Here is a 14000-nt window from a genome sequence, read left to right as displayed (position 1 = left end):
TTGTATAATTTAGAGAGAGAGTGTAAAATTACAAAAAATTATGTATATATAAATTATATTATTTCTAAAATTTAATTTGAAGTTTTGGAGTGAGACTAAAATTTAATTAAAGTTTTGGAGTGGGGCTAAACCCACTTTAACCCTGACCCTAACCCACTTGAGAGGGGGTTTTGAGGGTTGGGGCTTTTTTCTGGCCCCCTACTTAAGGGGCTTCTTAAAATAGGACTTTTTCAATAGTGGGTTGGGGTTGGCCCAGGGGTCATGGGTTAAATTGACACCTCTATCTGTTGGTGTGAATAGAGGATGAGTTAAATATTAATATGTCGTTGATGAAGGTCGATGATGTTGCTGAATGATCTTTTAGGTTTAGTTAGATATTGTATAGTCATTTCTATCTTTTATGAGACTTGTTAGTTTTATGATATATTGTACATAATAATATAATTATTACTCTGGATAATTGTATTAATATTTTATATTTTCTTATCTACATTGTACATTATCAAAATATCTTATGTTTTATTTAATGTTTATGCTATTAAATGAAACTTTACAGTGGGAACTTGACATGCAATTAATTTTATTTTTAATATTGAAATAATATTAAATATACTTTTATTTTTTCCACATTTTAAATAAAAATTACAGTATTTATTTTTATTGGCATAATTATTGCAATACCTTTTAGAATAACTCAAATCATAACGTGTGGATTGAAAGTTGAAATTATAATATGTCACGATAAATTAAGTATTGTATCTATTAATATTTATTGAGTTATATATATTTAGTTATGAAATATTAATTCATTTTATTGTATTATTATTATTATTATTATTATTATAATTATTATTATTATTATTATTATTATTAAAATTAAAGATTGGCACATAGCTTGACGAATATAATGCACATCACGTGAATTCTTATTTTAATAATATTTGAATTTATGATTTATTATTACTTAACTAATATGGGTTGTGCTTGAGATTTATAGCAATATGTTTTTAACGTGTTTACTGATTTATTTGAAATGGAGAACAAGTCGACATCTTAATGTGATTCATTATGTTTGAAAATGAGAAAGCAATCTAAAACGGGCTTGGCCCATTAACAACTTGAATCAAATGTGGGAACCATCCACCTTTCGTATACATGGACAGCCCAAGCCCAAGCCCAATCATTTAATTAAACGAGTGAACAAGCGTCATCATGAAAACAAACTTAATTAATAAACTATAATAGAAATTATTTTCTTAATACTCTTTCATTCTAAATAATTATTTTATTCATACATGATATTTAAATTTATTAAAAAAATAAATATAACATCGAAAATAATAAATAAGCCAACAATTTTATCTTATTTTTCTCAAAAAGAATGAAAAGTGTCACACCCCATTTAATATCCCTCCTTAGTGGGGTACATGTGTCAAGCCGTCCGGTCTTCCCTGGATAGTGGGAGACCAACTCTGCCAGTTTTTAATTCCCTTCCTTCGTGATCCGTGTAGCAGCAGTAGGAATGTGAGCTTCCAGGAAGTAGAAGTCAGGTGGCAAGCTGGGAGTGGGCCGAATGTTCTAAATGGAGGCCGTATATGAGGTAGGATACAAACCTGACGCCACTTTTCCCATGCAATCTTCTTCTTCCTCAAAACTCAAACTTTCTGAAAGTCACAAATCCTCCTCCTTCTCTCTAAACTTCCCAACCTTTTCTCTAGATTTCTAACCTTCATCTCTTCTCCGATCCCTTACATCCATTCAAAAATCTTGCTACCGGCATCAAGACCTTCAACTTGTACCAAGTAGATTTCCGTTCGGGACCGGTAAGTGTCATGACCCTTGAAACCTCTTTGTCTTCTTACATGCATGCACCCTTAAGGCTTGCATGTGACTATCAAACCATTTCCCTGAACCTATTTTGTATTTAACTCTAGAAGCTTTGGAATCTTAGAAGAGATAGTTGCTGCCAACGTACGTCAGAAGTTTTAGCTGGAATTAGAGGTAAGGGAAGCTTATAAGATTTAATTCTAATTTCTTTGTATGGTTTGGATTGTATGAAATTATTGTATGATTTAAATGGTATGATAAAATATTATATGCTCCTGTATGAATTGTATGATATGTATGAGTTTTAAATTCTGTACTTGGTATGAATGTATGAAACTTAGAGAAAATATGAATCTGTGATTCGAAGGTCATTAGGACCATTCGGTCCTCCCCTTACCGTTCGGTCCATTCGAACTATTTGGCATAATAAGTTTCTCAATTTAGTTTACCTCATTTAATATTAATATTGATAATTACATAAGGACGCTGGTCATAAACCAAGCGTTCGGTCTTACAAGCGTTCGGCCTTAGGCGAACACTTAAATTATAAAGCAATTCAATTTAATATTCTTCCTTTAAATCCGTCTGGCCATTTAATGACCGTTCGGTCTAGTGAGCCTTTATTTATCAAAGCGTCTGGTTTTCATTTGAGTAAATCCATTAATTTCTGAAAGAGTTTCTCATTGCTTGATCCGTCCGGTTTGAAAAGTGTTCGGTCATAGACCAGCCTTCGACCATGTTAGTGCTCGTTTTATAACATTCTTTGTAAAGAAAAACCCGTCCGGATAACTATCACTTATAGTTCATCCTTTGGTGTACAGTCTTATTCCTTGCCGGACCACCCGGTCACTATTGGTTATATTGCAATCTTTGGTATTGAGTCCTGTTCGTAGCCGGATCATCCGACCAACTATTTATACTTCATTCTTTGATGTCCGGTTCTCTTTCTTGCCAGACCATCCGGTCAAACGTTCTAGTCTTATTCAATATCTTATTCTATCTTTGATCCTTCTGTTGTTTTATTAACATCCTTCCAATATGAAAGAAATAATGAACATTGATTGAATTTGGCTGAGTAAGGGAATTCCACGGGAGGAATATCTCATGAAGTGGTGATGATTGGTAAAGTATGAACATGGTCAGACCTAGGCTGTCGTCCTGATCCTGATATTCCGTGATAACGCTTTCTCAGGTAGAGAAAGGTTACTCATGTGTGGGAATGGCAGGAGGTCCGCGGTCATACGAACAGATGATCGTTTGAGGACTAACCTCGGGTGGCAGCTGATAAGTAAAGGCAGCTACTACACCATACCGGGTGCTAGGGACGTCGGGCTACGTGGTTCATACCATCCGGACAGTGTCTTAGTGGTCGTCATAAGTTGATGAACGTAGTTTGCATGTACAGAGATGATGTATGAATTGTTGATTTGGTTTTTGGCTTGCATGTTTACTTGTATGATGAAATGCTTAATTAAATTTACATAAGCTTACCCTTATCTGTTATGTCTTTGTCTATGTTGTCGTTCGGTATTTGAGCGTCCGGTTATTCCCTTCATTGCAATGATCATCTTTTTGGGTGTGAGCAGAGGGTACCTTGGAAGCTACCTTGGAGGATACTCTGGAAGATGCCGTGCAGGCCGTACAACCCGTGGAGGTCGTGCCTGAAAGCTGTGCAGGACCTTTCGGTCCTTAGTGTAGTTTATTTTCAGTTGCTTAGTTAGTTAGCCGTCCAGTTAAAGCTTTGTAAAACCGTTCGACATAGGGAACCTTTGTGTTGATAACCGTTTGGTCTATGAACTGTACCAAGACCGTTCGGTCTAGTTCCTAAATGTTGTATCCAATCTGACTGTTGTACAATTTTAAATTCCAATGTTAATTCTACTTTTTTTTAATTCACTTCTATGCTCATTCATTACTGTTCACCTTTATTATTCATGTTAACTCCTAAAACGAATTATAGCTTCTGGTTATATTTATTGGGATGTTACAAAAAGGAAAGTAACAAAAATTTCCAAAAGGATAACAAAGAAGTAAATAATTAGCATATCAAAGTCATTCATTAATTGTTCAGATCAAACAAGCCACACATTTCAACATCAGAAGTTCTTTCTCCATTTGCTGCCTTCAATTCTTCCAAACCAAAAACACACTCCAAATTCTCTCATAACATATATATAGTTCACTCAACATGAACAACACCAACCACTAATAACATCATGTTATATTATATTATATAGTTTTTATGCAGACATCAAGCACTAATTCCATTTTGAGGGTTAAATTTTGATGATTCCATGTTGGCAACATGAAACTGTGATGTGTACTTGTATGATGCAGCTTCATTCACTGGAGGCTCATTCAGAAATGCCCAGCTACTCCTCGTCCACCTGCATGCACGCACATATTAAAAGCATAATTAATTAACTATAATAACACTGTAAAATTGGATTAGTTGTACAATTAATATTGCAAGAGAAAAAGTTCATATTATTACCAGCCATTTTTCTCGATAAGCTGCTCCAAACTTGTATCAAAAAGGTCCTTATTGAGGTTTTCACGTACACGTGTCACTGGCATGCTCACTGATTTCTGAAACTTCCTCTCAGACTCTGTGCTGTTCTTCCTGCCCTGTCCATTCTGCATCAGAAGGGAGAAGATAACAGACATGTATAAATACTACCATAAACTGATATGATCATGCAGATTAAAGTTTATATGCAGAGATCTGATAAATGCATTTAACAAAAAGTTATGCAGAAGTTTGAAACCTGAATAGTGTGTGATGAACTGGAAATAGCAGTAAGGTGTTCTTCTTCTATCTTCTTCTTTGATTTCCAGAAAGCATTAATTTCATCTTTGGTCAGTGAACGGTTCCTCTTAAGTGTGGCTGAAACATTAAAAACGTTAATAATCTCATCACTAATCACCATTATTAAAAAAGGCTTAAACACAAAGCATAAAATTCATCAGATATTAATATAAATTATAGATCTTTGTTTAACTTAATCCGACACGAAATCAAACATTGAATTATCTGTTAATTACCTGATTTAGGATCCACATGGGTAGAGTCCCATCCTGCCATAAGAGAACCCATTGTGTTGTGAAACTGTGAGTAATATCTAAAAGGAAAATTAACCTACTTGCTCCTCATCATCACAGGTTTCTAATATTTTTATATTGTTCTTGATGACAGTGATGAGATGTTTCTTTTTCCTTTGTTCTTATCTCTTCTTGATTTTTTCAAGCGTGATGAGAAAAGATGAAATGGGTCCCACATCTTATATAATACTGTCTATCCTATGATTCTGATGAATAAAGTAAATGAATGTTCTGGACTTCAATTAATGTCGCCCATAGAATAGAAAACAAGGTGGCGATATTAGCGTTAATATGTTTTTGTTTTGATCAACCTTAAACTGAATGTTCTATTTTTTAAGTGTTTTATTTCTTGTTTTGAACTGGTCATGGAGACACATTGAAGCGTATATTGTGGTTGTATTTTATTTTCACAATAAAATAGATAAATAAATGTCATATATTTTTGAGAAAAAAATGTAAATAATAACATTATCGGATAAGGCTTTGTCATTGGATATCTGAATCTGCACATAGGACAAACAAAGATTAATAATAACAACATTTTTTTATTGAAAAGATAATAAAACATTTTTCAATAAATTAAGGCTTTGTCTCACCTTAATTAATTTACAAAGTATCTTAATAAATGTAAGTTATATAGTGTTAAAATAAACAATAGGTTAAAGGACAATGATATTTTTACAAATTTTTTTCAATAACTTTTTTATAACAGAATACGTATTATTGTTTTATTTGTTTGATTGAATTTATATTTAAAATAAATATTTGAAATCAACTAATCATAAACTCATGTAAGTATTGTCAAAAAGAATATGTTAAAATGTATTATTATTGTGATTCATTAAAGTTTCATTAAAAGGAACCTATGGTGGGTGTGAGTATGATATATGATAATTGAGGGTATATGCATATGGGACCCACCTGAATAAAAAATCTTATCTTCAAGAAAATATCCTTAGGGAAGTCCCTACCTCACTCTCATTTTTTTTTCTTGTTCTTGTTTTTACTTTCTTTTAAATGTAATAATTATCAACTAAATCCATCATCTAAATTATATTTTGAAATAAGGTTGTGTAAGAGGTTATTATTCACTTAAAAATTTTAACAGATAAACAAAATATACTGAACAACAAAAAATAATCATATAGTAGAATTTATGAAATAATAATAATAATAAAAAGTAAAGATTATTTGCAAAAGAAAAAGAAAAAGACAAAATTATATTATTTTTTATTGATTAAAAGATAAAAATTAAAATAATTATATGAGAACAATTTTGTAAATTAATTTTTGTGTTTTTTTACAAAGAAATGATTTCAAATATGTTCTGAATTTAATTATTTTTTTTCATAACATTTAAATGCAAAATATTAATTAGAGGATACTTACCATTAAATAGTCAATGGAGGAAAGTAAACTATCAATTAGTTAACTTGGGAAAGGGGAATTTGCTTAATTGTGCTTTTATTTGTGAGAAAGATGAATGTAAATTTTTTTAGATTCTATATCTTTTGAAGACATAAAAGATTATTTATCATTTGCGAACATTCCTTTTTTAATTTAACACAACACACACACACACACATATATATATATATATATATATATATATATATATATATATATATATATATATATATATATATACTTAATTTTATAGAAATTTTTGAATTAGTATTTACTAAAAAAAATTGCATAAACCATTCATATATATAATTCTTTACAAATTAATGTAAAGAAGCATATGAAGAGAATTTCATTCATCTTTGATAAAACCATTATCACCAAATGTCTAAATATTTTATTAATTAAATTAAAAATCATGTAAATGAGGACATTTAATTATTTTTTATAAAATTTATTATTTTCCATGATAAATTAATGAAAAAATTCAATAACAATTAAAGATGAATTAAATTCATATAAAAATTAACATATTCTTTAATCCAATTGAGTAATCTAGCTCAACTTAGAGTTAAAAATATAAATTTTAAAAAATTTATTAAGTGGTGAGGAATCAAATTATTTAATCAAGAGTAATTTTTTCTGCACCTCATTCATCTCTTCCTGCACCTTCTTTGCCAGGTAATCATTAAGTGTTACTTTTTTTTAGTTATTAAATAATTAAAAGAGATCATCCATTCCTTTCTTCTTATTAATATTTTCAAACCCTACATCTCCATTTTTCTTCTCTCTTCTCTGAGTGCTTCTCCTCCTCTCCTTCATTTGCTTCTCACATTCTTTTCTTCTCTTCCATTGATTCTGTGTTCAGTAAGTTTGTATGTGATATTTGTATATACTGCTTGTATGTGCTACTTGCGGCCTTAACTTGGAAGTGTGATTAAGAACATAGTGTTGGAAGTATAATTAGATAACTAGCCTCACTTGAAAATGTAGTTAAAAGCTCATTGCAAATTGAAAATGCGCTTTATAATTGGCTGCAATTGGAAATGCTGCAATTGGAAATGCAGGAACCGCAGCTTAAATTGCAGTTCATTTCCACCGCCGCTTGAATTGCGGTTCATTTCCACCGTTGTTCGAGTTGTGGTTAAGTGTGCTTTACCTATATTTTACCCACTTTTTTAAATGTATATAAAGGACTTTCTTTTATTGGTCCATGTGTTTTACTTGTGCACCAGTTTCAGAAAAAAAATTAGGTCCTCTTTTTATTTCTTTTAGAATAATAAAATTAAAAATACTTATTTTTTTTCTTCTATTTCTTTTTCTTGGTCTCATTTGTTTGGTGGGGTTGAGAGGGAAAGATAATTATTTTTTATGGAACTGCGCAAAGTTGACGTTAAATATTTAAGAATATTTATATAACTTTTTGAGAATTAAATAATAATTTGGTATATTTATTATAAATGTTAATTGTTTATTATATTTAATTATGATATAAAATTAATGTGATATTTTTACTCCATTAATATTTTCGAAACTCTCTGAAACAAAGAAACAGTGAAGAAAATGATAATCTAACAGTGAAAAAATTTTCAAAATAGGAAAGGAAATACATGTAGGAAATGAACCGCAATTCAAGTTGCGATGGGAATGAACCGCAGTTTAAGCGGCGGTGGGAATGAACCGCACTTCAAGCTGCGGTGGGAATGAACCGCAATTCAAGCTGCGGTGGAAATGAACCGCAATTCAAGCTGCGGTTACTGCATTTCCAATTGCTAAAGCGCATTTTCAACTGCGGTGAACTTTTAACTGCGTTTTCAAGCGCCACAAGTTATCTAACTACAGTTCCAACACTATGTTCTTAACCACACTTCTAAGTTAAGGCTATCACATACAAACTTAGGCAACTCAGAATCAACGGAAAAGAAAAAGAGACTGTGAGAAGCAAATGAAGGAGAGGAGGAGAAGCACTCAGATAAGAGAGAAGAAAAAGGGGGGTGTAGGGTTTGAAAGTATCAATAAGGAGAGAGGAATGGATGATCTCTTTTAATTATTTAATGACTAAAAAAAGTAACACTTAATGATTATCTGACAAAGGAGGTGCAGGAAGAGATGAGTGAGGTGTAGGAAGAATCTCTCTTTAATCAAAGCTTAAAGAGAAAGTTTTGGATGATGATACACCCTCACTTGCCAGCGCCATCAGGCACCACTTTTGGACTACCATCAAGCATCACTTTTGGACTACAAGACGCAATTAAATTAGTGGGTTATGGGGATATTTTTCTAGTTTTCAATAGAAAAAATAGGACTCTCACTTCGTGAACTATTGAATCAAAATGAAATTTTGACAATTGTTCCTAGACAAATGAATTGTTACTTTGACATATGAGATTTTTTATTTGAGATCTATAGTTGAAAAAGTTAATTTCTTATGTTTGTCCTATTTTTTAGGTTTTTCTTTTGTGAAAAACATTTCTTATTTGAGGTTTTGGTTTGATCTTTGAATAAAAAAATGTATATGGTTGGAATTGTTGATGGATTCATTAATGAATATGTGCATGTAAAAAGATGTATGAACTATGATGATAATGGGCTTGTTAATGGATTTAAGTGTGTATGAAAATATGTGATGGTTGTAATTGATCATCATCATGATATTACTTAGTATGGATGAATACAAGTATGAGTGATTGTTTGACAATTGATAATTAATGTGGAATCATGTTTATGGATGAAAGTTTAAGTTTGACCTAATTATAAGAATCTTGTAAGGTGATTTTATGATAGCATTCCTTCAATATATGCATTGATATAAAGATTCAAATAAGGAGATATCCTAATATTTTAACAATCATTCATAATCATAAAGAATAAAATGATTTATATGATGAAAGTCGTAAGAAATATCAGTTTTAAGGCAAGATAATGATCTCAAACACAAAGACAAATAACTTTAAGTGATAGGATAAAATTTATTGATAATGACTTTATAAAACAGTAAAAACCATTATAAATATGTGTTTATAGTGATTCCAACGTTAAATACATCTATCTACATAATTAAGTAGAAAAAAGTTTTTATTAGATGGTATATATATATGTATTGTTATTTATAGCTATATTCTTACTTAATGATTATTCTTTCGTGTTCCGACTATAAATAAATAAAAGGGTTAAATATGTTTTTAGTCCCTATACTTTGAGGCGATTTTGGTTTTAGTCCCTCTTTCAAACTAAGGTACAATTTAGTCCTTCAATTTTAGAAAACTCTGGTTTTAGTCCTTTTTACCAAAAGTTTTTAACTTTATTTGCTGTTTCAAGCACGTTTCATTATAGCATTTGGATTGTTTACACTATTTAACACATTTTTGCTTCAATGTTAATTGAGAAACGCGTTTGAAACATCAAATAAAGTTAAAAAAATTTGGTAAAAAGGACTAAAACCAAAGTTTTCTAAAATTGAAGGACTAAATTGTACCTTAGTTTGAAAGAGGGACTAAAACCAAAATCGCCCCAAAATATAGGAACTAAAAACATATTTAACCCTAAATAAAATCGCCATTAAATCTTCAAAGCATTTGAAAATGGATTCTGAGTGGAGGTTCACGATACTTTCTTTCTTTGGGGAAGAAGAAATAAAGTAAAAAAAAAAAATGAGAAACTTTTTGAAAATGTTCAATAAAGAAATAAACAAGAGAGGAGAGAAATTTAGAAGTACAAAATTGACTATTATTTTATATCTATTTATTACTTTACATGTTTATCTTATTTTACTCAAATGTTTCCTAAAACAGGCCGGGCCCACCGATTTCTGCCACAACGTAATATAGATTACCTTATCCAAGATGCTAACCTACCCACAGTTTCTTTCAAGTTACAAATTGGAATAACTATTTTTTAATTCTAAAATTGAATAAAATATAATTTCGACAAAGAAAGCTCAAAACATGCACCAGGAAGAGCCTTACAAAGAATTTATCCATTTATCTATAGGATATAGGAAAAAGGTACTTTAATATCATAATTTTTTATATATTATCATATTTCACTATTTTTTATTCTTTATTTAATATAAAAAATAAATTTTATTAAAATCATTTTATCTTTATAAGGATTTTCAAAATGCTAGGGAAATGGATGAAAGAAACGTTTTCTTATCTATAAATACTCAACCTCATTAACGTAATTGTCTAAACTGTACAACACCCAATTTGTGCAAGCAATTGAATAGTTGACCAAGTGACTACTCAAACAAAGAAGAAAAAGGCAACTGATAAAAGCAACAAAGGTACAAGCATCATCATCATCATCATCATTCTTAGTTAACATATATATCTCCATTACTGGAAGGAAAAAGAAGAAGCTTTATCAATGGAGTTTGAAGATTTGGCAGAAGGATGCATTGCAGAGATACTGTCACACACCTCTCCCATGGATGCATGCAAGCTCTCCTTAGTTTCAAGAGCCTTTTGTTCTGCAGCTGAATCTGATTTTGTGTGGTCTGCTTTTCTCCTCAACTTCACCTCAATCATTCCTCCTTCTTCCATTCCTTCATCCAGTTCTAAGAAGGGTCTCTATTTCAATCTCTGCAACCACCCCACCATCATTGATCAGGGCAAAAAGGTCAGTATATAAAACTTTATCATATGGTTTGAGTGATCCTTGTTCATGATTTTTATCAAACATAATTTGGTGATCTGGGGTCATGTAATAATTTCTCACGAATTTGGTTTTGGTGGTTTTAACAAAACCAAGCATCTCTGGTTTCAAACTGAATGAAATGTGTTGTCTCCGAAATTAATGCAGAGTGTTCAGCTGGACAAAAGGACAGGGAAGAAGTGTCACATGCTTTCTGCTAGAAATCTGGACATTGAATGGGGTGATGATGTTCACCATTGGGAGTGGGCAAGCCTGCCAGAGTCCAGGTGAATTGATTGATTAAGGTTTCGAGAAACATTTTGTTTGACACCTTAATTTAAGGTTTTACAAGTGTTTGTTGTAACTACCTCAGCTATGTTTGATTGCGGTATGAAAAAACACAACTTTGATCAGAATTTAGGACATTGAGGAATTGTTGTGTTAACAGGTTCGAAGCGGTTCCCGTTCTTCGTGCTGTGTGCTGGTTTGACATCAGTGGGAAGATAAGCACAGTTGGTCTGTCATCAGACACTGATTATGCAGTATTTCTGGTGTTCAAGATGATCAATGCAAGTGGGTTTCACTACCATCCGACAGTGATATCAGTTGGTGTTTCTGGTGGCAATACCAACTCCAAATATGTTTGTTTGGATCTGAACTTGAAAGATAATCGTTTAAGAGAACTGCCATGTCCTAAAGTGAGAAGTGATGGTTGGTTGGAGATTGAGATGGGAGAGTTCTTCAATTCAGGCCTAAAAGAAGAGCAATTGCATGTGAAAGTGATGGAGACAACAAGCCATATTTGGAAGTGTGGTTTTGTTCTTGAAGGAATAGAAATTAGGCCTAAACATGTCTGATATATGAAGGCTGAAAGCTTCCAAAGAATGCAGATTTCTCAGTTTATTCTTTGCTTTGACATGTTCTTCTTTTTTCCCATAAACATTGTACAAATATGTAAAGTATTATTTTATAGTAACATTTTATTTAATATTTATTATTATTAGCTTAATATCATGTTTGTTTGAAGTAGTTGACGTTGGTTAAAGAAAAAATAAAACTCATTTATTTCAATAAAAAAACATGAATTACTGTTTTATTGGTGGTTCGTATATTTAGAATGAATAATCACAAATTATATATAACTAATTGTAAAAAAAATTATTAAAAAACATTTTCCAAACTTTTAGAAGTCACCAAAGTAGTTAATCTATGCATCAAATTGGTTTGGTGTGTTGCCATGATTGGGCCGCACCGTAGCACAATCAAATGCATTGAATCAAGGAAGTTACTTTCTGCACCCTTTCAATTTTTATCTACACTATACAAGATTTGAAATTCCAATTTTGTCCCTTAAGTTTTTATTTGAAGACATTGTGTTGTGCTGGTGGCTGAAACTTGTAAGAGAATCATCCGACAAGGTGTGGTGGAGCTCGTGAGAATGTTTCAAAATGGTAAAGTTTAGATTAATATGCTTCCAGATTGGTATTTCTGGAAGTGTTGGAATAACATTCTAGAAAAGAAAATTTATATACAATCCAAGAAAAACATTCTAAAAGTATATATTTAATTTGTTTCCCAAAAATACTATTCCGGTATATAATGTTTATTTACCGAAAAAACCAATCCAAAATAGTAAATGCGTTTTTTTCTAATTCTTACACATTAAAATAATTTAATGCATTTTTAAATATTAAAATTATGTAATTTAAAGTTACAATAAACATACAATACAACAAAATAGAAAATCCAAATTCCTATGCATCATTGATTGGTTTCGATTTCGATGTCGGTGGAGATTATAAAAAAAATCATGTTTCTTATTTTTCCAACCAAGCAATTGCGACAACATAAGAGAAAGAAAATTCTTAAAGTCTGAATATGACTGTTGAAAAAGAAAATTCATCTTTCTAAATTGGAAAAGTGAAGCATCAATTAAAGCAAGAAAACCAAATATACAAATACAAAAGGTCTATTTATAAAAAAAATTGAAAAAAATATTTAATAACTCTTATATAAAAATCTTTCATCGATTAGAGATAAAATCAATTTATAATGTATAAATAGATATAAATTTTCTTTTATAAACCGATATTGTGAAACTAAATTAGACTTAAATCCACATCAAAATTATAATTAAAGTAAACTTTATTTTATAATTCGATTTCTTAAAATTGAATTAAGTTTAAGTCTATTTTTTAACATAATTAATAAAAATAAAAAATAATTAAATAAACAACTGAAAAGTTAAGAAATTAGAAAGAGAGGTAATTTGAGAATTATTGTTGAAACTTTGGAAAATTGCAACATGAGGTACACTAGCTTGCTGAATAGAACGAAGGAGAAAGAAAGAGAGGTATGAATGGGACGTAAAGTAAAGGGTGTTCTGACAACAAGCATCTGTTTGTTTTATTAATGATATTAAAAAACGAAAAAATAATGAAGAATTGTAATTTTCAAATTTAGACTTCATATTTTACTCTAATAATGTTAAAGAATAAATATATTTTCACACACATCTACACTTATTTTTGACACATTATTTTTCATTATTTATTATAAAAAATCATGTTATTAAATGAGTGTAAATATATCAATCTATCATTACCTAATATTAAATTGTTGGGTCATTAAATAATATTTCAAGTTGATATTTATATTAAAATATGTCAAAATAAATAATTTATATATAAATATAAAATATATTTTGATTAATTAAAATGTCTAATACTAATTCATGAGAAAGATTATATTTATTTATTTTTAAATTATATAAATTAAACTCTATAAGACAAACACATTTAAATTTTATGTTAAATATTAAAAGATAAAAATATATTTAAAGGAAAAACATTTTAATTTTAAAATTTACACGTGAAAGTAAAATTTGTTTGTGTTTAAATTTTGATATTTTTTGAACATAAAATTTTAAAAATAAATAAATATAAATTCTTATTCGAAAAATTGATAAAGCATCATTATCAATTTAAAACTAATACTATAATATCAATGTTTTGATATTAAGTTTTATTAGA

The 14000-nt window shown here is 30.1% G+C and overlaps 2 protein-coding genes across 2 annotated transcripts; one reads left to right on the top strand and one right to left on the bottom strand.

Annotated features, from left to right (window-relative positions):
* Positions 1-3858: 3858 nt before the first annotated feature.
* On the bottom strand, positions 3859-5032 carry LOC106764133. The gene is made up of 4 exons (XM_014648364.2): positions 4873-5032; positions 4596-4714; positions 4322-4464; positions 3859-4214 (listed from the first exon to the last, which is right to left on the bottom strand). The coding sequence occupies exons 1-4, from the start codon at positions 4922-4924 to the stop codon at positions 4079-4081; spliced, it is 450 nt and encodes a 149-aa protein (XP_014503850.1). The 5' UTR covers positions 4925-5032; the 3' UTR covers positions 3859-4078.
* A 5477-nt stretch (positions 5033-10509) lies between these two features.
* LOC106765041 (F-box protein PP2-B10-like) lies at positions 10510-11977 on the top strand. Its single transcript, XM_014649528.2, has 3 exons — positions 10510-10953; positions 11137-11255; positions 11417-11977. Exons 1-3 carry the CDS (start codon positions 10702-10704, stop codon positions 11823-11825), a joined length of 780 nt encoding a protein of 259 aa, XP_014505014.1. The 5' UTR covers positions 10510-10701; the 3' UTR covers positions 11826-11977.
* The last annotated feature ends 2023 nt before the right edge of the window (positions 11978-14000 follow it).

Source organism: Vigna radiata, chromosome 6 (genome assembly GCF_000741045.1).
Source record: "Vigna radiata var. radiata cultivar VC1973A chromosome 6, Vradiata_ver6, whole genome shotgun sequence".
In the NCBI taxonomy this organism is placed as follows: domain Eukaryota; kingdom Viridiplantae; phylum Streptophyta; class Magnoliopsida; order Fabales; family Fabaceae; genus Vigna; species Vigna radiata.
The sequence above is the reverse complement of the archived record's forward strand: the minus strand, read 5'-3'. Positions and strand labels throughout refer to the sequence as shown.

Coding starts and splice junctions, on each gene's coding strand:
- LOC106764133 (XM_014648364.2), bottom strand. CDS start 4,924: ATGGGTTCTCTTATGGCAGGATGGGACTCTACCCATGTGGATCCTAAA. Junction 4,465..4,595: donor GTTCATCACACACTATTCAG/GTTTCAAACTTC, acceptor CTTCTGATGCAG/AATGGACAGGGCAGGAAGAA. Junction 4,215..4,321: donor CTTATCGAGAAAAATGGCTG/GTAATAATATGA, acceptor GCGTGCATGCAG/GTGGACGAGGAGTAGCTGGG.
- LOC106765041 (XM_014649528.2), top strand. CDS start 10,702: ATGGAGTTTGAAGATTTGGCAGAAGGATGCATTGCAGAGATACTGTCA. Junction 10,954..11,136: donor TCATTGATCAGGGCAAAAAG/GTCAGTATATAA, acceptor AAATTAATGCAG/AGTGTTCAGCTGGACAAAAG. Junction 11,256..11,416: donor GCAAGCCTGCCAGAGTCCAG/GTGAATTGATTG, acceptor TTGTGTTAACAG/GTTCGAAGCGGTTCCCGTTC.